At 34.3% G+C, this 22,865-nt stretch overlaps 1 protein-coding gene across 4 annotated transcripts in view; it reads left to right on the forward strand.

The window, feature by feature from the left end:
- The first annotated feature begins 615 nt into the window (after positions 1-615).
- The window catches only part of LOC103985144 (probable transmembrane GTPase FZO-like, chloroplastic), a 42,355-nt gene continuing 20,105 nt past the window's right edge, over positions 616-22,865 (forward strand). Inside the window, exons 1-5 of one of the 4 annotated variants that reach the window (XM_065109211.1) lie at positions 616-1,255; positions 11,882-12,435; positions 12,548-12,616; positions 13,040-13,237; positions 15,032-15,163. In XM_065109211.1, the coding sequence (XP_064965283.1) occupies positions 754-1,255; positions 11,882-12,435; positions 12,548-12,616; positions 13,040-13,237; positions 15,032-15,163 (1,455 nt within the window). In that variant the 5' untranslated portion in view covers positions 616-753. The remainder of the gene's footprint in view (positions 1,256-11,881; positions 12,436-12,547; positions 12,617-13,039; positions 13,238-15,031; positions 15,164-22,865) is intronic. The other 3 variants (XM_065109210.1, XM_009402769.3, XM_009402768.3) reach the window with 3 other exon arrangements.

The raw sequence follows: 22,865 nt of genomic DNA on the forward strand, positions 1-22,865 counted from the left end.
ATCATTTGAAATTGGTTCAACTTTGATTCCAAATTTGAAAAGGCCTGATTTATCGGTTTAAGAACCAGTGTTAGGTGCGGCTTAGGCGACGTAAGGATTAATTAAAAAACAACTAAAGAAAAATAATTAGGAAAGAGAAGTAAAACGTATGCCAAAAATATTCTTCAACTCTTGAATTGGTATTAAAAAAAAACTCTTGAATTGATATTATAATTATAATTTTTATTTTTATGAAACATATGCCGAGTCTCTGATTAATTTTATTTTTTAAAAGACTAATCTTTCCATTTAAATATTTGAAAATTTTCATTTCTTGACTCCTTACACTACATCTAGAGGATCACTAGCATGTCTCATCGAAGATCGATCATCTACTCTCTCCCTTCTTGTAGAGTCTTTTAAACCCAGCGTTGCAAGTTACAGGAATTTTGTGGTCATCGACAACATCGAAGAAAAATATTCGGAAGAGGAAGATAGCAAGCAGGTGTTTGCCGAGGAACTTGTGATCCGTAATTTTCCTCATTTTTTTCTTTTTCTGTAATGACATAGATCTAGCTGGGACCCACGCCGCCTCTGTTGGCAGTCTCAGTGTTGAACGCATCCAACAACTCCATCGACGAGCAGATAAGTGTTTCTTCCCTTCCTTTTTCCCTTCTCCGGTTCCCTCTCCTCTCCTCTCTTTTCGAGCCCACCTCAATTCTCCTCCCTCCTCCCCCTCGCTCCCTCTCTTTTGCCTTGTTCTCGCCGAATCCGATGGTGGTCTGTAGTCCCTGTCACTATCCCGTTTCTGCACGTCGTCCCCCCCACCTCCCTCTCCTATTCAAACCCATCCTACTAAATATCTTCCACCGGCCTCCCTTCTCCAAACGCCGAGCTGCTCCCCAACCCATCAATGCAATCGGAGACCAATCTTCCTCTTTCTCAGGCACTCCGCAGCAGCAGCACCAACAGAGGCAGAAGCAGGTGAGGACCCTATTTCCTGGTGGCTTCAAGCGGCCGGAGTTAAATATCCCCACCTTGGTGCTCCGGTTGAGCGTTGATGAGGTGCTCGAAAGGGAGGCCGACGTCGACGTTGCGTTGTTAAAACGGGTCGGAGTGGTGGTGCTCGACGGCGGCGACCAGAGCGGTGCCAGGCTTTACGAGGCGGCCTGTGCCTTGAAATCGCTTCTCCGTGACAGGGCTTATCTTCTGATTGCAGAGCGTGTTGACATTGCTGCTGCTGTCGGGGCCAGCGGAGTGGTTCTGTCAGATTCGGGTAAGTATCAATATGTGGTCTTTTGATCTTCCTGTACATGTGATGCTAGTTTAGCTCGTATCGCTCTTCTATATTTACAACTTTTTTTGGTTCTCTCATATTCTGTAACTTTCAATTGTCACCGTCATAGTTCGATGCTAGCTTCCATTGAACTATGATCATGAAGGATTTAAGATAACTTATCTGTTGTCAACTGTTGCATAAATATGCTTGTGTAGCATATTATGTTTACAAAGGACAAAAAAAAAGAAGAAGAGAGTTTTTCTTTTGTAATTAAGAGAATCTATTTCCAGATCCTAGGTGAAAAAGACAAAAACTCATATACGGGTGTCAGCCTGGAGTCATGAACTCACCATTCGGTATGCTATCAGTGCAAATCCCAGGAAACTGTAGACAAATTCCTTACTAAAATAGAGGACATTGGAATATTCCACATCTCAGCCATTAATTACTTTCTTGAGCATAAGCTACTTTGCATTCCTCTGCAATATTTAGCTTTACAGTCTCACTTATACGATTTGGCAAACTCTTCTTTTGCAATCTGTCTGAATTACTTGTAGTTTCTTCGTAATTACTTTAAGCAGTATGAATATTGAGCTATATTGAATCATCTAGAACCTTTGAAAAGATAAAAACCTTTTAGTCCAATTCTTTGTCATTGTAACAATCCTGTCTTGTGGTCAATAATTTCTTTTGATCTTGTGATTACTAAAAGTATGCCTAGACATACTGTCAGTCTTTGCCACGTGTATTGAAGATCAGCCAGGACCAAGATCTTTTTAATGTCCTTGATTCTGAGCAAAATATACAGTGCTGTTGTCTTTTATCTATTTCTGGACTTGATGCATTTGAGACGTCAGTAATTGTTGTCTGCATAATACTTGATGATTCAAAATCATCCCTACTGAGCAAGAGGTCATATGAAACATTAGAGGTTGAAACATCAATTTGTTGCATAATGGATGCGATGTGATGTCATTTGGCTTTGTGATCTTTGCTAATCTTCAAGAAAGAAACTCCATTGTTACGACATATAAAAAAGGTGATGTAGCAACACCTTGTCTTAACCCTTTTCTCAGAAAATAACCAAGGTTTTTAATACCGTTCCGTACCACCCGGTACGGGCAGTACGTACCGGTCCGCCAGTGGACCGGCACGTGGACCGCCCACTACTGGGTGGTATCAGCCTGGCTACGATGAGGCGAGGCGAGGAAGAAGAGGGCATTTGAAGAAGAGGGAGAAGCATCGAGAAAGAGGGAGAAGTGTCGAGAAAGAGTACCGTGGAATCACCGATGTGCCGTCACCAGCATCTCGACGAACCTAAGCCCGTCGAACCTCGGCTTGAACTTGTCTTCCACGCCCTTTCTTGATCCCAATCTGGTTCTGCTCTCCCTCGACAATCCCGATCCAGGAGGTAACGACGAGAAGAGTCGTACCTCTTTGGAGGGGAGCTGGAGGCGCGGGGATCAGGGGAGGCAGCGGTGAGAGCAATGGAAGAGGCGGTCGTGAGGAAGGTGGCGAAGACCCCGACCTTCTTCATCTTCGAACAGTCTCCTTCGTCCACTGCTGTTGCACGAAGAATCTTCTGATGTCGTCTTTCTTCTCCCTTCCTCCTTAACGTCGAAGGCCGCAGACGAGATGACGACGACGAGGCGATTGCTCAGTACGCCATATCTTCTTTATATCTTTTATATCTTTATATATTGAATTTTTATTTATATATATATATTTTTTATATAAAAAGATATATATTTTATATCTTTTTATATATTAATTATATATATTTTTATTTTTTTATATTTAATACCGCTCGGTACTAAAATTGATTTTTATATATTTTTCTAGGCGTACCACTCGGTACGCTGTATCGTTCTATACCGAGTAATGCTTGGTACATCGGTATGGTTCAAAATTTCAATCCTTGAAAATAACCCAACTGTAGAGTTATTTATCATCACAAACTCCTCTGTTATTTGGGAACATAAACATTTAAAACACTTACTATACATTCTCATAATGTAAAATTTAACGAATAAAATTTGCTTGCCAATTCTTCATCTCTTTAATATTGTCCTTAAAATCTTTTTCTATTGTAAAATTTACACCATTGCCATGTTTTAACGTTTCCTATATATTACATTATATTTCTAAACTTTATTTCTATAAATTCCAACTCCTCTAGATGCTTTCTTATACTCTATGTTGTTAGCTTGACTTTGAACTTGGGCTGACTTCTTTACTTGGATTAACTGAAAACAATTTCATACTCCTTGTATGTTTTATGCCACATCCTATGCCAATATGATGGGTCCTTTTGGGCAACTTGTTACTCCATCTTCACAGCTTCGGTAGCTAGGTGGTAAAAATGTTTTGCATCACTTCCAAATGGTGACTTAGCCATATAACGAAATTAGTTAAGGTACATGTTTATATTTGGTGTCAGATTCCTAATGCCTCAAATCTTCAGTTGGTTTGGGACTAGGAATTAAAATGATATAGCAGTAAGCTCACACAAATGTTGTTAGGCTATAACACACACCATGGTTCTATATTTTTCTTGGACTGGTATGTACTGGTTAGATGGCTGGTCGGGTCAGCGGCACAGACTGTGGCATGTTTCTCAACACCATATATACTCAAATCTTCAGAGAAGTCTCGTGACACATGCTGATGTACCATGTGTCATTGTGTCAAGATGTATCAGATCTGTACTACTACTGCCGGGGACCGACATAGGTTTGCTACTAGAAATGTCAAACCATTACTTAAACAATTATGACAATTCAACATAAGTTCAGAAAAGTAGGCAAAGTAGAAGTAACATAACAACTCGGCCCAAAACAAATAAACCTAGTCTGAGTTTTGGTTGTAACTTTCATAAAATCAAGGATTGAAATTTCGTACCGAACCGGAGTTTCGAGCTTTGCTTGGTACGATACGATATGGTGTACCGAGCAATACGTCTAATTTAGGCGTAAAATCCTCCGAAAATACTTAAAAAATAGAAAAAAAAGTTAGGATAGAGTTTTTAAGTTAGAAATAAATATAGTAATAGTATAAGTTTAGCAAAATCAATATAAATTAGGTAAGAATAGTGTCACATATCTTTTTCGGGTTTTGAGGAATAGCCTTGTGTAAGGTTCGTATTTCGGTCCGTTACAGATTTTCCTTTTGTAAATATTGAAATATCTACAGAAAAATCATTTGAATTGTTAGATTATTTTGTTACAATATAAATTTTAAAATTCAAATGAATTAAATAATCACGTATGTAGATATACCTGGTTGCTGATTCTATCATAAAAACGAATGACGAGCCTCCACAAGTGGTGGATCGGGGTCCTCGATTCTATGCATCTGCATATTAGTATGATATATTTGTTGGACCTAATCCTGAAATTGATCCCACGAAATAGTGTATTTATACACCGTATGCCATTGGTGCATCAATGTACTGATGATTGTAGGTTGATCGTCATGAATCACATTTGTCCGAGGCGGCTCCTGAGGCATGTATTAATGAATGTTAGAGCTTCTACTTTCGTTACGGATCTAGTGCTCCATATCATACTGTTGCTCAGAGAAGTATGACCAACTATCACCGTACTACTTTTAGCCATATGATTCTCCATAATACGACAACTGTGAATACGATGAGCTTCGTTTTGTGTCTACATTATGTAGGCTTTATCCCATCTGCTCAAATTCATTCGCTGCCTTCCCCTTCCCCTTCCCCTTTCGCGCATAAACTTGATCAGTATCTTATCGAGTTTCATAATCTGAATCTTGGGTGGCATGTTTAAAATATTGCTCCGCGGTCTATGCACCACCCTCAAGTTGTATAGACGAGACCAACGACTGCCCGACATCGCTGCCATCATCCGTTGAGGCATTGCTGTCCGTGTTGCTGTCATGTCTCTGGACCAAGCAAGTTGCTGAATACGATTATGAAGGTGTCTCGTCGCTTGATTCAATTCTTTCCAACAATGCGACTAATGCTACTGCCTTCCCCTTTGCCTTTGCACGTTGGGCGGACAACTATGACCGTTGGATGTTTGTAGTTCCTTGAGTAGTTTGACTCGATGTTGTTTGACTCCTGCCATGTTGTGATCGAGGGGGATTTTCCACCTGCTGGAGTTGTACTTCCTTTTCTTCTATTGCCTTGGTGATAAAACGCGAAGGACGTTGAGGATCTCCTACCTCATCAAGTAGAGGATCCTCTTGGTTCTCTGCCGCTTCGACCCACTCTAACATCGGCTCTGAATCTTCTTTATAGAATTGGAGGTTGATGGGATCAATATTTGGTTCCTCTAGATACTTCCTCTGGCTCCTTATCCTGCTCAGCACATTGCAACCTTAGCCGTATGTTATAATGGACATATACCAGTTTCTCTAACCGTCTATACGAGAGTTTGTTGTGGACCTTCGTGTGAATCAATGCAAACGTTAACTAATTATGTTCGCAACCACTATATGTTGTCGTTTGTAAAAGTACATGAACGACAACCTTCTTTAAATGTGGTGCATCCCTTCCAAATTATAGCCACAACTCAACTGCAAAAATATATAAATAAGATTTTATTATCATAACAAATAATTAACATCAAATATAATTGATAATCAATATGTGTAACTTTTTCTCACCAGGATCTATAGTGTAACGACACGATACAACTACAACATCGGAGAATGAACTAATTGTTTCTCGGAATAATCGACCATCCATAAGAGCATCGGCTGCAACAATAATGTTTGGCAAGAGTCGATATATAACATTTCGTAGTGCCATTTGTAAATCATTTTGCGTTCCGAGAGTATACCGATATTGAATTGTCGGGTTTATATAATACGCTACAAGACATAATTTTGTTAGTATGATTTTTTATTGTATAAAAAATAATAAATTAAATTATTTTGAATATGAATTTACCTATATTATGGATATCTTGATCCATATGAACTTCAGTCTGACGATCAATGATCCGTACGTATTGGTCGGCCTTAAAATTATCTTTGAATGTTTTCCTGACCTCCTCTCTTACTGAAATCAGCATGTATTTAAGATTCAGTATCTGTGGACCTAATGTTTTCCTAACCCTGCTCGCGATTCTACCGCTGACATTTCCTCTCTACTGCCGCTGCCTCTCTTCGCCATCGTTGCCCGTCTTCGTTGTCGCTGCTTGCCATTGCTGTCGCTGCTCGTCGTCGCTGCTACCGTTGTCACTATCACCGCTCCTGCTATCGTTGCTGCTTCTTTCAGTCAGTAGCCTCAGTCTTACTCTTATATCGCTGTCGCTGCTCGCTGCTACCGCTATCGCTGCTCGCTGCTACCGCTATCGTTGCCGCTGCCACTACCGCTACTGTCGCTGCTTGCCACTATCGTCGCTCCCGCTCCCACTGCCATTGCCGTTACTGTTACTCTTACTCCCTCTACTTACATCGACTCGATAGTATACTATTAACAATATATTAACAATATACTGTTAACTATATACTAATAACAATTATTTTTTATTTATTAGATTAATAATATATTATTTTGATTTTAATACTGTTAATTTTTATTTATTTTAAATTATTGTTATTGTTTCGAATTTTAAGATTTTTTTGTTAATATGATATTATGATTTTGTAAGATTTTTTTAATTTAATATTATATTTTTATTTAAATAATTATATTTATTAATTAATTTATATATTTTTATATTTTAGCGTCTCGTTTCGCTCGGGCGAGCACCTAGCGCCTCGGACGTTTTTGCACCTTGGCGCCTTTTGACGCTTAGCACTTTTTAAATCATTGGAGTCCACCATGCCTCATGCTACTAGTTCAACCTAACTTAGGAGCAGTTGGTTGCCTCATGCTGGTCGACCTCTAGATTCCACTACCACTGCCATGCTCCAATTGTGAGTTAGGTCGTCGATGCCTCATTGCTTCATCGACCATATACTGATGCTCCAATGATGCACGAATCCCAACTGTGAGATCTAGGTCGATTTCATCGCCGCGACCCTTATATTAATCATAAATTGGTTCTTGCGTAGCCGTACAATATTCTTCCTTAACTTTTGTCTTCTTTTTTAATGTATCTTCCATTGTTTGTTGTAGTTTGCTTTGAAATAATTTACGGATCTCCGTCGAAACCATCTTTCATTTTGCAACATCGGGATACCCGCGGGCCAAATGTATCTTCACCCGAGTTATTCCTCCACCCTTGCCAATGTAGTCACAATAAATACATTGTCAATGATGACGGTTCCCATCTATTTTTTGGGCATAAACCTATGCATCATCATGTGGCTGTTCCTTTAGTGTCATGATTTTATGAAATTTAAATCAAATAAGCTGTAAAGCATCAACATATTGAATTGACCTAATATCGATTAAAAACCACTAATCGCAGCATTAAATAATTTTATTAAAACATAACTAATCCTATTTTATCATCATAAATATGTGAAACACATAAAAAAATATTAAATACTTTAGTTTGATTCAATATACATCAAATTATGATAAAATCATTATTAAATATACTAATCACACGATTAACATAGTTAAGTATCTATTAATTACTTCTCTTTCAATACTATAAATATGTCAAACACCCTAATAGGTATTGAAGACATTGAATTGATATAAAATCGATCAAATTTTGATTAAATCATCATTAAGATGACTAATCGCAGCATTAAATAACTTTAATAAAACCTAGTTAAATCTATTTTACCATCATAAATATACGAAACATATAAAAGAAATATTAAATACGTAAATTTTGATCCAATATACATCAAATTACGATGAAATTATCATTAAATACATTAATCACACGATTACCATAGTTAATTACCTATTAATTACTTTTCTTTCAATACTATAAACATGTCAAACACCTTAATATGTATTAAAGACATTGAATTGATCCAAAATCCATCATATTTCGATTAAATCATCATTAAAATCATTAATCACAATATTAAATAATTTTAGTAAAACCTAATTAAACCTATTTTACCATCGTAAATATCTTTCAATATTTAATATGCATGAAATATAAAATTTGACCTATTAAGTGTCTAATTTCGAATTAATCAATATTAAACACACTAAACATAATATTATAGATCTTAATTACTCTCTGATTAAAGTAAGAGAATGCATACCTCTTGATCAAAAAGTTCTTCCTCTTAATCCTCCCAAATTAGGCTTGATTCAATTAACAAATCGTTACTTTGTAGAGTTTAGTAGAATGCAAATGTGAAAAAAAAAGAGTTTGAGGTAGTTTAAGAGAGTGTGAGAGTAGAATTGAGTGAAATAAGGGGGAGGATGAGTTTAAAAACCCATTGGAAAGGGCTCCAACGGTCAATTTGACCGTTGGAACACTGTCATAGGTCGGTAACGGTAACGATCGAAATTTTGACTGTTACCGCCTGCTATAGCCCGTGTCGTTCGATACAGTCGCGTACTGGTCTGCTGGCGGATTGGTACGTACCATCCGGTATTCGAAATTAAAAACGTAGCATAAAATTGTCACATTATAGTTCTAGTCAAGAATTATTTGGATTTCCTCTTTATTCAATCACCTTAATCATCCATTTCTGCGTTGTTACATATATATTTTCTTTTGTATACTATATATTATAAATCCCTAGTATATTACACTACAAAGTGAGTAGTCCTCCAAAATGTTTATTTTTGTCCACATGCTAGTTTCTTTCTTTTATCTTCAACCACTTCTCCCTCATTAGACTGAAAATATCCTCTTCACTTTTTTTGTAGTTGAAAATTGATGAAATGTATTTTTCTCAAGGTTCGCCATATCACGGCGTATCGCTCGATACAGGTGGTACATATCGGTCCGACAAGAGACCAGTACGGGTGGTACATTGGTACGCCCAAGGTATACAGCTTCGAATGATGGCGGTACATACTGGTCCGACAGGAAACTAGTATGCGGACCACTCGCTACCGGATGGTATATATATATATATATAAAGAGGTGACATCGCGTCGTTTTTCTGCAACATCGCACATTGTTATATATATGTATATATATGTATATATATACATGTATATATGTATATATATACATATATGTATATATATATATATATATGCAAGGTAGGCAATACTGAATGATACCGCTCGGTATGGGCGGTACGTATCGGTCCGACGGCATACCGGTATGCGGACTACCCGCTACCGGGCGTTGAGCGGAACGAAAAAAATAATAAAATAATATATATATATTTATATTTATATATAAATATTTTAGAAAAAGGCGACGTTCGGCGACGTCGCCTTTTTTGGATTATATATATATATATATATATATATATATATATATATACATTTATATATTTAAATAAACGAGGCGACGTCGCGCCGCGTGGGCAAGGAAAAGGCGACGTCGTCGAGGCGATGCGATGTCGTCTTTTAAATAAAAAAACATATATATAAATATATATATAATCTTTTTATATATATATATATTTATATATATATATATATATATATATATATATATATATATATATATATATATATATATATATATATATATATAAACGAGGCGACGTCGTCGAAGCGACGTCAGCCCGCTTGGGAGAAGAGAGACGCGACGTTGCTTCGGCGACGTCGCCGAGTTATATATATATATATATACATATATATACATACATACATATATATACATACATATATATATATATATATATGTATATATATATACTTACATATATATATATATATTTATATATATATACCAAGCGGTATACCGCTTGGTATACAGTTTCGTACCGTACCGAGTGAACGTCGAAACTCTGGTACGATACGAAATTGCAGACCTTGTATATATGTATATCTTGCCGACGTCACCCCGCCTGGGGAGAAGAGAGGCGACGTTGTCTCGCGTGGGGGAGAAGGGAGGCGACATTACCGAATTTTTTATTATCTTATATATATATATATTTATTTATTTATTTATATATACCAAATGGTATACTGCTCGGTATACAGTATCGTACCGTACCGAGAGAAGGTCGAAACTCCGGTACGGTATGATATTTCAATCTTTGGGTACGTCGCCATATACTGTGTTGATACGCTTAGTATGGCTTGATACGGCTCAGTATGGACCGATAAGGCCAACCATGATTTTTCTTTTGCTTTTTAATATTTTATTCACCATCAATTTCAATTATACCTTTATTTTCCCTTTGATGTTACTTGAAGTTGCATCATCTTTAAGTTCTACATGGCACGTGTATGGTTCAAATCATGCGTTTAAGTTCTCAGTTTCCATAATTGATCGAGAGACATTTGTGACCAAGCTGCAGTTGTCATCTTGGCATTGATTCACTGGATTTTTATTTTCTAAAATTGAATGTATGGTTAAGAAGCTACTGACCCCTTAAGCTCGTTAAATTTTTCTTTCAATTTGATTGAACTGGTAAAAAAATTATGGGCATTAAAGTGTTTAGGGAAGCAAATTAATATTTGGAATTATAAAACTCAGTTAGTTGGATAATAAATTTTAAACAACACAACATAAGGTCCAACCTCCGAGGCTCCAACCATAAATGGTTGGCCGTAGGGATCTTTTCCAGCATTGAGCTTTGCTTAACAAATATCATTATATAATTTAAGGGGCATAAAATTTTCCTTTCTAGGATTTTCATTTTTTTAAAGATTTCCTTAGTGGCGAAGGTTTTTAGTAGCATGGGTGTGTGCCATAACCCCTTGGCTTTTGAGAGATGTGAATTGCCATTCCCATTTCAGATAGTCTAGTAACATGTACCAAAGATATGTTGGTGCTATTAGATTTAAAAAGACATATAACTACCACCATCATTTTAAATGAAGTCTAATTACATTTATAAAATACAAAAAAAATACTTAGAGACACATACTAAAGAACACTTACAAAAACTTCTTATCATTTAATATACTCACAAACTTGATGTACTGGATCATGGATGGCGTAATCATGACCTAACCTATTGACTCCACATATCAGGTTCATTCAAAAGCCACACCTGATGAGGAACTTTTGGGGGAGGAATTTTAGATGCCAAACATAGTTTCGACTTTCGTGTATGACAGTGGCAAATGTTTCTATATTTTGCTATTATTGCTTTTCATCCAACTCAGCCCCACATGTAAGCCATCTGAGTGAAAGGTGCTTCTAGTTATTGCATGATTTTTTTTCTTTACTTATTTTACAAAAAGAAGCCTCATTGTTTTGCAAACTCAAAGAAAGAGCACTCTTTAGAAATAATTAATGGTCGGATTAGACAATATCACATGAATTGAGAAGATAACTTCAAACCCCAATGTGCCTTGTTTTTAATGTATTTTATCTTTATTATTTTGCAAATCTATGTACTGTTAGTGTATCTATATGGACCATACCTACCTTGTCGCTGTCTATGTTCTATTACTGCTTACCTTTTCCTTTTAACCATTGTATAAATGATACTGTATCTTTCACATTTTGAGAATCTTAAATGCTTCCTATGTATTTTTTTTCACTTTTTGTTGCTTGCAAATTTAGATAGAAATTATTAAATAACATTTAGTTCTTTGACATTTTGTATTTTAGCATAGTTTCTTTTTTGATACAGCTATTCCTGCTCTTGTTGCAAGGAATATGATGATGAAATCAAGATCTGATTCAGTATATCTCCCTCTAGTAGCAAGGACAGTGCAAGATACAGCCTCTGCTATAACTGCATCTAGTTCTGAGGGTGCTGACTTTCTTATAATGAGTATCAAAACAGTCAAATCTGTTGCAGGACAAGAAAGCTCCATTACTCAGTTTATCAAGGTTCCAGTTTTCTTCACCACAAGTGACTCACATGGTAATCAATTACCTTCAAAAATGGCATCAAAGTTGCTCCAATATGGTGCTGGTGGGATGGTTATGTCCTTGAATGACCTGATGTCCTTTGATGATGGTATTCTGAAGATGTTTGCTATGGCATATATGGCTAATGGCATCCTGCAAGATGCATTTCCAAATTCAGGAACCAAGTCTGATGATTCTAGAGTTGTAAATAATGAACAAAAGGGGATCAGTGGGTTTACAAGGTTGGATGATCGTGAAATACAATTGATAGAAAGAGAAAGACTATTGATAGATGAAGCAGTTTCTATTATCCAGAAAGCGACACCAATGGTGATCTTCTATTGTTAAACATTTGGTAGTTGAAAAATGCTTTGAATAAGAATTCATTTCTTTGATTAGTTGTCATATGCATGACATCAGCTATATATACCTTTGCTGGTAGATGAAGGATGTTTCGCTTCTTGTGGATGCTGCAGCTCGCCTTTGTGAGCCATTTTTGCTGGTTATTGTGGTGAGTTAAAACTAAAATTTTTGAAAAAACTATCATCATATAATTGTTCTGAAGAAATTTAAGTTATTGATTGATACATGATGACAAGTTATATACAGTCCTTATGCATACTTTTAGCTCTGCAATCGTGATGTTTTCTCTTTCATAAACTGTTGGAACATCTTGTAATATTCCACTTGCTTCTGATTTTGTGATTGCCTTTTCATGTCCACTTTAATCAATATTTCTTTTTCTTATTTCTATTAACCTCGAGAACTTTGGTTGCTAAATTTACTGTGGATTATTATAAATCTGGTGATGTGGTAATTTAATATAAACTTTTCAAAAGGATATTTTGTTGGATGCTTCTGTCATATAATAATTTTCTGTTCCATGTTAAAATTCTCCTGTTCTCATGATAATTTTTCAACATTTCATTCTTAGGGTGAATTTAATTCTGGGAAATCTACTGTTATAAATGCTCTTCTTGGAAAAAGGTATCTTGAGGAAGGAGTAGTTCCCACTACAAATGAGATCACTCTACTTTTGTATTCTGATATGGACTCTGACAATCACAAACGTTGTGAAAGAAATCCTGATGGACAATTCATTTGCTACTTATCGTCACCAATACTCAAGGATGTCAGTATTCCTGAACTTCATTTTAAATTTTTGTTCAGATTAACAGTTCCTGCAATGTCTGATTGTCATATGTTATAGTTATCTGACTTAGTTAATTCTACTTATTAATAGAAGAGGTGAGGTCTATTGGCAGGACATTATATATGTTTTATAAATAAATAGATTTAGCACTTAAATGTATACTCAAAGTTTCATTTTTATGTGGACATTTTATTTACTTTGAGCTGCTGAAGGGTGGAGTCAACTGTAACTTGACGAAGCTGTATGGAGTCCCGATGTGATCACATAGTCTTCTGTTTTCCTTTCAATATTACTGTACATTTATTGTTTATCCTGTTTAGGGCACTTTTCTAAAGCTGGGCAACATGTAATTTGAAATGCTAGGCTTCTCATTTCTGCTAACATCATTAGGTGTCACGAAATGCAAAAGAAAGTCCTCTAGAACATTTGCTTCTACTGACATCATTAGGCATCACCAAAGAAAAATGAATTCCTCTTAAGAGGATTTAAATGTTAGTTTTATTAGGTTTAGTCCATTTCAGTTCTGCACTTCACTACTTTGTTATATTGCATAATTATATATTCTTTACGCATCTAAAAGAAACACACCAACAGAGACTAGTTTTATTAGGTTTTTGTGTCTCAGTTCTGTACTTCATTCTTTATACACCAACAGAGATACACACAGATAATTAATCAGAAGTAGGTTCTTTCTTTCATAGAATTTTGAGAAAAGGAAGCTTGAACAATCCAATATTGTAGTCAACAACGACCATGGAAACATTTTTCTCGACATTGGATCTCTCTTTTCTTGAGGAACAATAGGTTGTTCTTAACACTTTTTTGAATAGAATTTTCATGAAATGAGTGCCTAAGATTATTCATACCTCAAAATGTGGTGCATATTCTATTCTAACAACCTACTAATTGTCCAAGTATCATGGCCTCAAAAATTTTAATAAGCTATTATTTCAAGGTGCCTCTGAGAAATGGTGTCTTTTTTCCTTTTATCTTTTTAACTATTTTTACACCAAAATACAATCTGAATAAATTTTTTAATAATCCTTTTATTCTCTTTGTTCTCATTCTTTGTTTATTAATATGGTTTGTAAATTTTGATTCTGAGCTGTTAGCAAGACTAATGGCTGAAAATATGAATATGCTAATAAAGATCCTAGTTAAGCAAAACATAAGAAATTATGTAGTATCTGATGTTGCTTCATATAATAATATATTACTACATAAAGTGATTTTGAAAGTTTGCTTATCAGATTGGCCATAAGATTCAAATTGACGTCCAACTATCCTGAACTCCAGTATTTTCGTTGTCAGATGTTTACCAACATCTGTCATAATTAACTCAGATGGGCTGATCCTGGTTCATCGTGTTTACCTATCTGTCCAAGCTAATTCAACACGTTTATCTTTTAGATTCATCATTTGTGACACTTACGCTATATACCATCACTCATTTGTTGACTGCCGTGTATGTTACATATGCTTATTTTAAATCTTAAGACACTTTTGCTTGATTAACTTGTACAATGTAAAGTCATGATTATAATTTGTTACTGTGAATGTGTAAATTTTTCCATTTGAGTATAGTTAATTGATTTTTTCTAATTTGTAGCTAGAAATTTAAGCTATCACGTATCTTAAAGATTTACCTTAGTGATATTGTCTTCATATTGCAATTTGCAGAGCAGCCATGTTAGAAATTGTCAATTTCTTCTATTAGGCCTATGGCAATATGTTATTTCTTGCAATACTTGTAGTCACTCACCTGTAAAACAGATGAACCTTGTGGATACACCTGGAACAAATGTGATTCTTCAAAGGCAACAACGTCTCACTGAAGAGTTTGTGCCACGTGCTGACTTGATTCTCTTTGTGATATCAGCAGACAGGCCCCTGACCGAAAGTGAGGTAACTTTGTTCTTTGTGTTTGGGCTACTTTATACTACATGTATGGTTTTGTGATTGTGAACTTGACTTTAATAGACACTTTCACATAATGTCAATGAATTACTGGACCATAGGATGTATGTGACAATTTTGGAAATATAATAAAGGTTCTGTTGGGAATATGGAATAATGTAGTTGGGCTGGAATTAATTTGTGACTTGATCCATGAACCAGTAATGTATATAAGTCGCAAATAATTCTGGTACCTTGTTGAAGACAAAGTAAAGCAATATGATGTCGGACGAGTAGCCGTGGATTTTTTTTGGTTATAGAGGAATAGAAAGAGAGAAGAGAAAGATAATAGGAAAATAAAGATTCGCTCTGTCTCAGTGAGAACACACCCAAGATAAAGACATTGCACCTCAATACGTCTCGCACTTGGACAATGGAACCATACCATTAGAAACGTAACAGATTCGAGTCTTTCTAGCTCAATGAAAACACTTCCAGTATAAAGGCCTCGCACTCCACACGTCTCGCACATGGATGATGGAACCATATCATCGAAAATACAACTATGGCCTCACATCACTCGCACATAATGTGGGAGCAAAACTCAATTTATTGATCCATTTTTGATGATTTCCATTACAATGCCCTATCTCTTGTTGTAGATCTGAATAACAAGAATAAAAAAGAAAATACAAAGATAAGAAGAGTTACAATTGTATTAAATCAAATATATGATATGTTTTTTCCTTTAAAGAAGGAAATATTTCTGACTTGATGTGAAAAGTAATCTTCCTCTCTTGATATTTTTAATTGATAGACTTCCATCTTTGTAAATGAATCTTTAAAATCTTCGATCAAAATTTATTATCTTCAATCAAGATCAAATCTGATTTCTTTAATTTTTCTACAATTACTTTCTTTTTTTACTTAACATTTAGTGTTGAGTAAATGTTGTCATGTGACAACTTGTTATATATGCGAAATATCCCTAAACTAATTAAATTTATTTAAATAAGAGATAAATAAAATTGATTCCATATCATATGCCTCCATTGCATAAAAACTCACATTGATTTCATGTAATTGAAATCAAGGATTGAAATATCGTACCGTACCGGAATTTCGACATTCCCTCAGTACAGTACGATACGGTATACCGAGCGGTATATATATATATATATATAAAGTAAAAAAAAAATTTGATGACGTCGCTTATCTTCTCCCCATGCAAGGCGACGTCACCTCGGCGAATTATATATATATATATATATATATATATATATATATATATAAAGTAAAAAAAAAATCGTAGACGTCGCTTCTCTTCTCCCCACGCGAGGCGATGTCGCCTCGTCGAATTATATATATATATATATATATATATATATATATATATATATATATATATATATTGCTCGGTAGTGAGCAATCCGTGTACCGGTCTGCTGACGGACCGATACGTACCGCTCGGTACAGGCGGTATTATTCGAAATTGTAATCCTTGATTGAAATATGGATTAATCTTGATGATAGAACATCTTGGCTAAATCAAAAACTCATTAAATCTGTTCTAGGACAACGGGCAATAAGGAATGGAAAAAAAGAAATATATGATAATTGAAAGATAATAAAAAGAAATATATCTCAAGGAGCAAACTCCTAAGATGAAGGCTTCACACCTTCACAGATCTCACACGTGGGTGGTTGAATCATGTCATTAGAAAAATAAATGTGGCTTCCTATGCAAGGTTCGCAATTTCGTACCGTACCGGAGTTTCGACGTTAGCTCCATATGGTACGATACTGTATACCGAGTGGCATACAGAACAGTATACCGCTTGGTATATATATATATATATATATATATAAAAGTTTATATATATATTTATATATAAAATATTTATATATAAATATTCGTCGGAAAAGGCGACGTCGCCGAAAAACGCGATGCGATGTCACCTTTTATATATATATATAAATAAATAAATAAATAAATAAATAATAAATAAATAAATAAATAAATAAATATATATATATATATATATATATATATATATATAATAAATCATTTGTTTTTTTTGTTCGAAGATGATAACATCCTGAATTTGACTTGAAAATAATTTTCTTTTGATGATAGTTTTCCATTAATGTAGCGATAGATTTTCATAAAATCTTCAATTATGATTTCTTTCATGATTTCCACATTTGCTTCCTTTTTCTTCTCATTGAGTAATCTAGGAAACTAGATTAGATTTATTCTCGATGTTGCTATATGACAACATATAACCTATGCAAAATAACCCTAAACTAATCAAATGTATTCAAATAAATGACAATTAATTGGTCTCGTATTATAGGCTTCTGCTGTGTACAAACTCACCTCGAGTTCATGAAATATAGATTGGTCTTAATGATAGAACATCTTGGCTAAACCAAAAGATCTGATATGGTGATATACCAAATCTGATGTAGGATGAGTATCAATAATTTTTTTGGATGGAGAAATAGATAATAATTGAAAGACAATGGAAACAAAATTAGATAACTACCGTATTGGACTTGCTCTTGCTCAAGGAGCTAACTTGTTGAATAAAGGCCTCGCACCTTGGATGACAGAATTATACCATCGGAAAAACAAATGTGGCCTCACACCGCTCATACATATATGTAGGAAAAGGAAACAATTTACTCGGATGATCTTCATTACAATATTCTATTTTTTTATAGTTCCAATTACAAGAAAAAAAGAAAAATATAGAAATAGGAAGAAAATACAATTACATCAAGTCAAATAAATCATTTGTTATTTTCTTGTTCGAAGAAGGTAACATGCAGCATTTGATTTGAAAATAATGTTCTTCTTTTGATGATAGTTTTATGTAGTGATAAATACAATATCTTCAAATAGGATTTGTAATCTTCAATCACAATCATGATTTCTTCAATAATTTTCACATTTGCTTCTTTTTGTGCTCATTGAGTGATCTAGGAATTAGATCAGATTTATTCTAGATGTTGCTATATGACAACTTATGACTTACGAAAAAAATCCAAAACTAATCAAATTTATTCAAATTAGGGACAAAATAAATTGGTCCCTCATTACTCATCTAGAGTTCAAGAATTATAAATTGGCTTTCATTACAGAATATCTTGATAAGCTCTGATACTAAATCAAATATTATAGGAGTAGCAACATTTTTTGGATAGAGAACAAAAAGAGAGAGGAATAAATGATACTTAAAAGACAATAGAATAAAATTGGATGACTACCAAACTCGCTCTCGCTCAGGGAGCAAACTCTTAGTATGAAAATCTCACACCTTTGCATTTCATGCATGTGGAAAAGAACGTGGGAAAAGAATAATAATTTACATATTTATTCTATGACGATCTTCATTACACGATGTTCTAATCTCTTTTATAGGCCCAACTATAAGAAAAAAATATATTAATAAAAAACAATTACATCAAGTCAAATATATCATTTGTTTTTGCTTCTTCAAAGAAAACATTCTGAATCTAACCTGAAAATAATCTTCTTTTTTTCAATGATAGTTTTGTATCTTTGTAGCAATATGTTGAATCAGGATTTATAATCTTCAATTATAATCGATTTCTTCCATGATTTCCACATTTGTGTTTTTTTTAGCTTCTAATATATGAAATTAGATTCGAATTATTCTATATGTTGCGTTATGGGAACTTATGACATATGCATAAGAATCCTAAATTAATTAAATTTATTCAAATATTTAACAAAATAAATTGGTACCGCATCATATGACAAACCAATATGTATAATGACATGCCTCTAGGGAGATCTACATCTTGGTTGGTACATGCTTCCAGGGAGATCTGCATCTTGGTTGGTATGCAGCTTTAGGTGAATATATGCATTGTTTGGTCAAACAACCACTAAGATGTCAAAAGAAATCTTACAATACTAAGCTTGAAGAATGAAGCTAAAATACTTAAAAAAGGGTGATAATGCCCCATATGAAGTGGGTGCCTTTGAATTATGACACAAAACTAATTTAGTTTATCTCTTATTTAAATAAATTTGATTATGTTAGGAATATTTTGCATATCTATAAGTTATCACATGTCAAAATCTACTCAACGAAAAGAAAAAAGAAGCAATTATAGAAAAATTAGAAGAAATAAGATTCGATCGTGTTTAAAGATGGCAAATCTTAACTAAAGATTTTAAAGATTTATCTTTACAAAAATATAACTCTATTAGTTAAGAATATCATTGGGGAAGATTATTTTTTAAATCAAATTAGAAATATCATCGAAATCATATCGTATATTTGATTTTTTATGGAAAAATTATTGTTATTTGTCTTACATCAAATTTGGGATCAAATCTTTTGGTTTAGCCAAGGTATCCCATCATTAAGGCCGATCTATATTTCAATTATACGAACTCGGGTCCAGTTCCTATGCAGTGAAAGCGAATGATGCAAAACCAATATAGTTTATCTCATGATTTTACGTATCACTCAAAATGGTATGGTATGAGTGGTATGTATTGGTCCGATAGTTGATCGAAATATGAACTGCCATATACCGGGCGGTGTAGTAGTTCGGGGGTGTATTGAGTGATACACCCTTTATACAGGGTGAAACGAAATAGTCAAAATTTGATCATTATCGACTTGTACCTACCGATAACGATCATATTTCGATCGAAAGCAATCAAGGGCCCAGATTGAATTAGTTCCAATGATCCATTTGAATGCCTATTTATTCCCTTCCCTCCCCCCTCTTTCACCCTATTTCAATCTCACATCTTCTAATATTTCTCACTCAATTGCTCTCTTTCTCATAAATTCCCACTCTTGTTCAATATTAATGGAAGAACCATTTAAAACGTGTTGTAAAGCTACTCATCAATGTCCAAAAAAGATAAATCTACTATCCCTTCCTTATTTTGGATTTTTAATTAAAATAGAGCTAAATTTACATTTAGTTCTAATTAAAATACCCTAATTTAGGTTATTTTAATTTTCAGATATTTGGAGATTTTTTAGGCATTTTTTGAACGGTTGGCACTTTCTGACATATCATGTGTTGGTATGCCCCGGTACAGACTAGTACATACCGCACCGGCCAAAGATTGGCACGGTTGATTGACAGGAAATTATAGTCCTTGTTTTATCTCTTATTTAAATAAATTCGATTAGTTTAGGTATATTTCATATGTGTAATAAGTTGTTTTATATCGACATCTACTCAACAAAGAGAACAAGGAAGCTATTACAGAAAAATGAAAGAAATCATTTTCGATCTTATTGAACATACAAATCTTGACTAAAAATTTTAAAAATTCATCTCTACAAAGATGAAAGGATATCAATAAAAAAATAATCAAGGAGGAAAGACTATTTTCAAATCAAATAAGAAATATTACCTTCTTAAAAGGAAATATCATATCACATATCTGATTTGATACAATTATAATTTTTATATTTATATATTTATTTATGTACTTAAGATTATAAAAAGGCTAGAACATTGTAATGGATCATCAGAATATGGATATAGGAAATTGAGTTTTGTCCCATATAATGGGTGAGTGGAATGAGACCATAGTTGTATTTCCGATGGTATATTCAATTGTCCACATGCGATGGAGGTGTGAGACTTTGTCGTGGAAGTTCAGTCCTTGAGCTAGAGTGAGTCTAGTAGTTATTAAAGTTTCTTTTCGTATTATTTTTCAGTTATTACTTTTTTTCCCTCTCGTTCTATTACTCTATTATAAAAAAAATCCATTGTGACGCATCCTACATCATCAGTATATGTATAGACCGGTCTTACCATTGATCAACATCTTCACCCATTCAACCATATTCTTCTATTTTACTATTTTGCTAACATTTTAAATCATGTCATAACTATTCAATTTAGCTTCTATCGCCTTCCAATTCCCTCAACATCTTCACCCATTCAACTATATTCTTCTATTTTACTATTTTGCTAACATTTAAAATCATGTCATAACTATTCAATTTAGCTTCTATCGCCTTCCAATTCCCTCATAAAGTTCATTTTGTACCATTCGATGTTCGAATTTTTAGGTTCATACTTCATATTAAAACTTTAAAAGAACTTAATTGAAGTAATTAAAAATGCACACGAGAAAAACAGATGAGGATAGTGTTCTTTATGGGGATAAAAGCTTTGAGCCCCTTCTTGCGAGAATGGTTATCAACTTATGATATTGTATTGAGTAAAGCACATTATATTTTGTTATATATTCATTGATGGCGAGCATTATTAAGAGACAAGGCCATTGTTGCCATCAGTCTAATCAGGTACTTTGATGGTTGACCTTTGAAACATCAGTATCCCATGTGATTGAAGAGCCACAATCTAAAAGCTTTCATTTGGTTTACACAAGTTTGTAAGTGGATAGAGTTCTAATTTAATATGTAATTGAAGATATAAGGATAAAAATAATAATTAAAGATGACCTAAATGGTCATGTAAACTAGATCCTGAGCAATTTTAAGATGATTATGCTGGATTCTATACTAGATTTACTTAAAGGACATAAACTTTGACTATTTGATTTCTGGTTTTTCTGCCTTCCAGCTATGGAGCTTGTTTCCTTTTCACATTGCAGATGCTAGATATATCCCAAATGCAAAGAAAATCATTTTCCTTCTACTCCAACTTAAGCTTCTTGATCTGAATTTTTTGAAACACAAAACTAAAATTCTGATGATAAAAAATTGAATGCACAGTTGGAAACAAAGTGCAGGCTGTACAAAGCAAGGTTTACAGTCTCAATGTGAAACGCATCCCGTTCCCTAGTATGGTAATAGTATGGTGGGTTGTACTCTGTGTCAGTATGCCCTGTGCCAGCCAGTAAGTTTGGCCAGAGGGAGGTGGTGGAGGAATCGGAAGCAGAGGTAGAACTGAAAGAGGAGGATAAGTGAATACCAAATGGGATGAAAGTAATTGCGACGTATGATGGTGACGATGGTGAAGATAGAGGTCTTGATGGCTAAGGCTGCAAGGCAGAGGGAAGAGACAGTGAAATGGGAGGAAAATAGGAAAAAAGCAGGATGATAATAAAAGGTTATTATCACTTATCAGTAACTGTTGACAGCTGTCAATAGTTATTTTCAGCCAAAACTTTTAAAAAGGTAGAAAGCTTATTAAACTTGTTTCTTTCAATCGGACTGAACAAAATTTCCTAGTCCACTTGTCGGTTCCCTGTCGAACTAGTAAATACCAGGCGATATGCTGGTATTTAAAAACTTGGTGTGAAGTATATAGTTGAAAATCTACTGAAAATTTAATAGTCCAATATTACATGCTTGATCCAGTATTTTTAGAAAATAGAGCATAAAAATTTAGTGAATTAAACATAGATTTTTTGTATGGAAAGGATACTTTTTTACATTGCAAGACATACACCAAATTGGTGATCTCCTTCTGGAATCACTGGGTAGTTAATCTGGCAATACTCTCTTATTTAAATATGCAAAATGATATTACTGCAAATAATTCTATGCAAACTATGGAGTCTATAGTACGGACTAAATGATGACTTGTTTGTGACATGTTAATTAAATATGAGAAAAGTACTAATTTAAGTCTAGTTATCACTTATTCCCTTCTTTTCCTCTTATTTCTCTCTGTTTTTCCCTCTAAATAGTTGGCTAGTATTTTGCTTCTAGATGACTCCTTTGCA

This window comes from Musa acuminata, chromosome BXJ2-5 (genome assembly GCF_036884655.1).
Source record: "Musa acuminata AAA Group cultivar baxijiao chromosome BXJ2-5, Cavendish_Baxijiao_AAA, whole genome shotgun sequence".
Taxonomy (NCBI): Eukaryota; Viridiplantae; Streptophyta; class Magnoliopsida; order Zingiberales; family Musaceae; genus Musa; species Musa acuminata.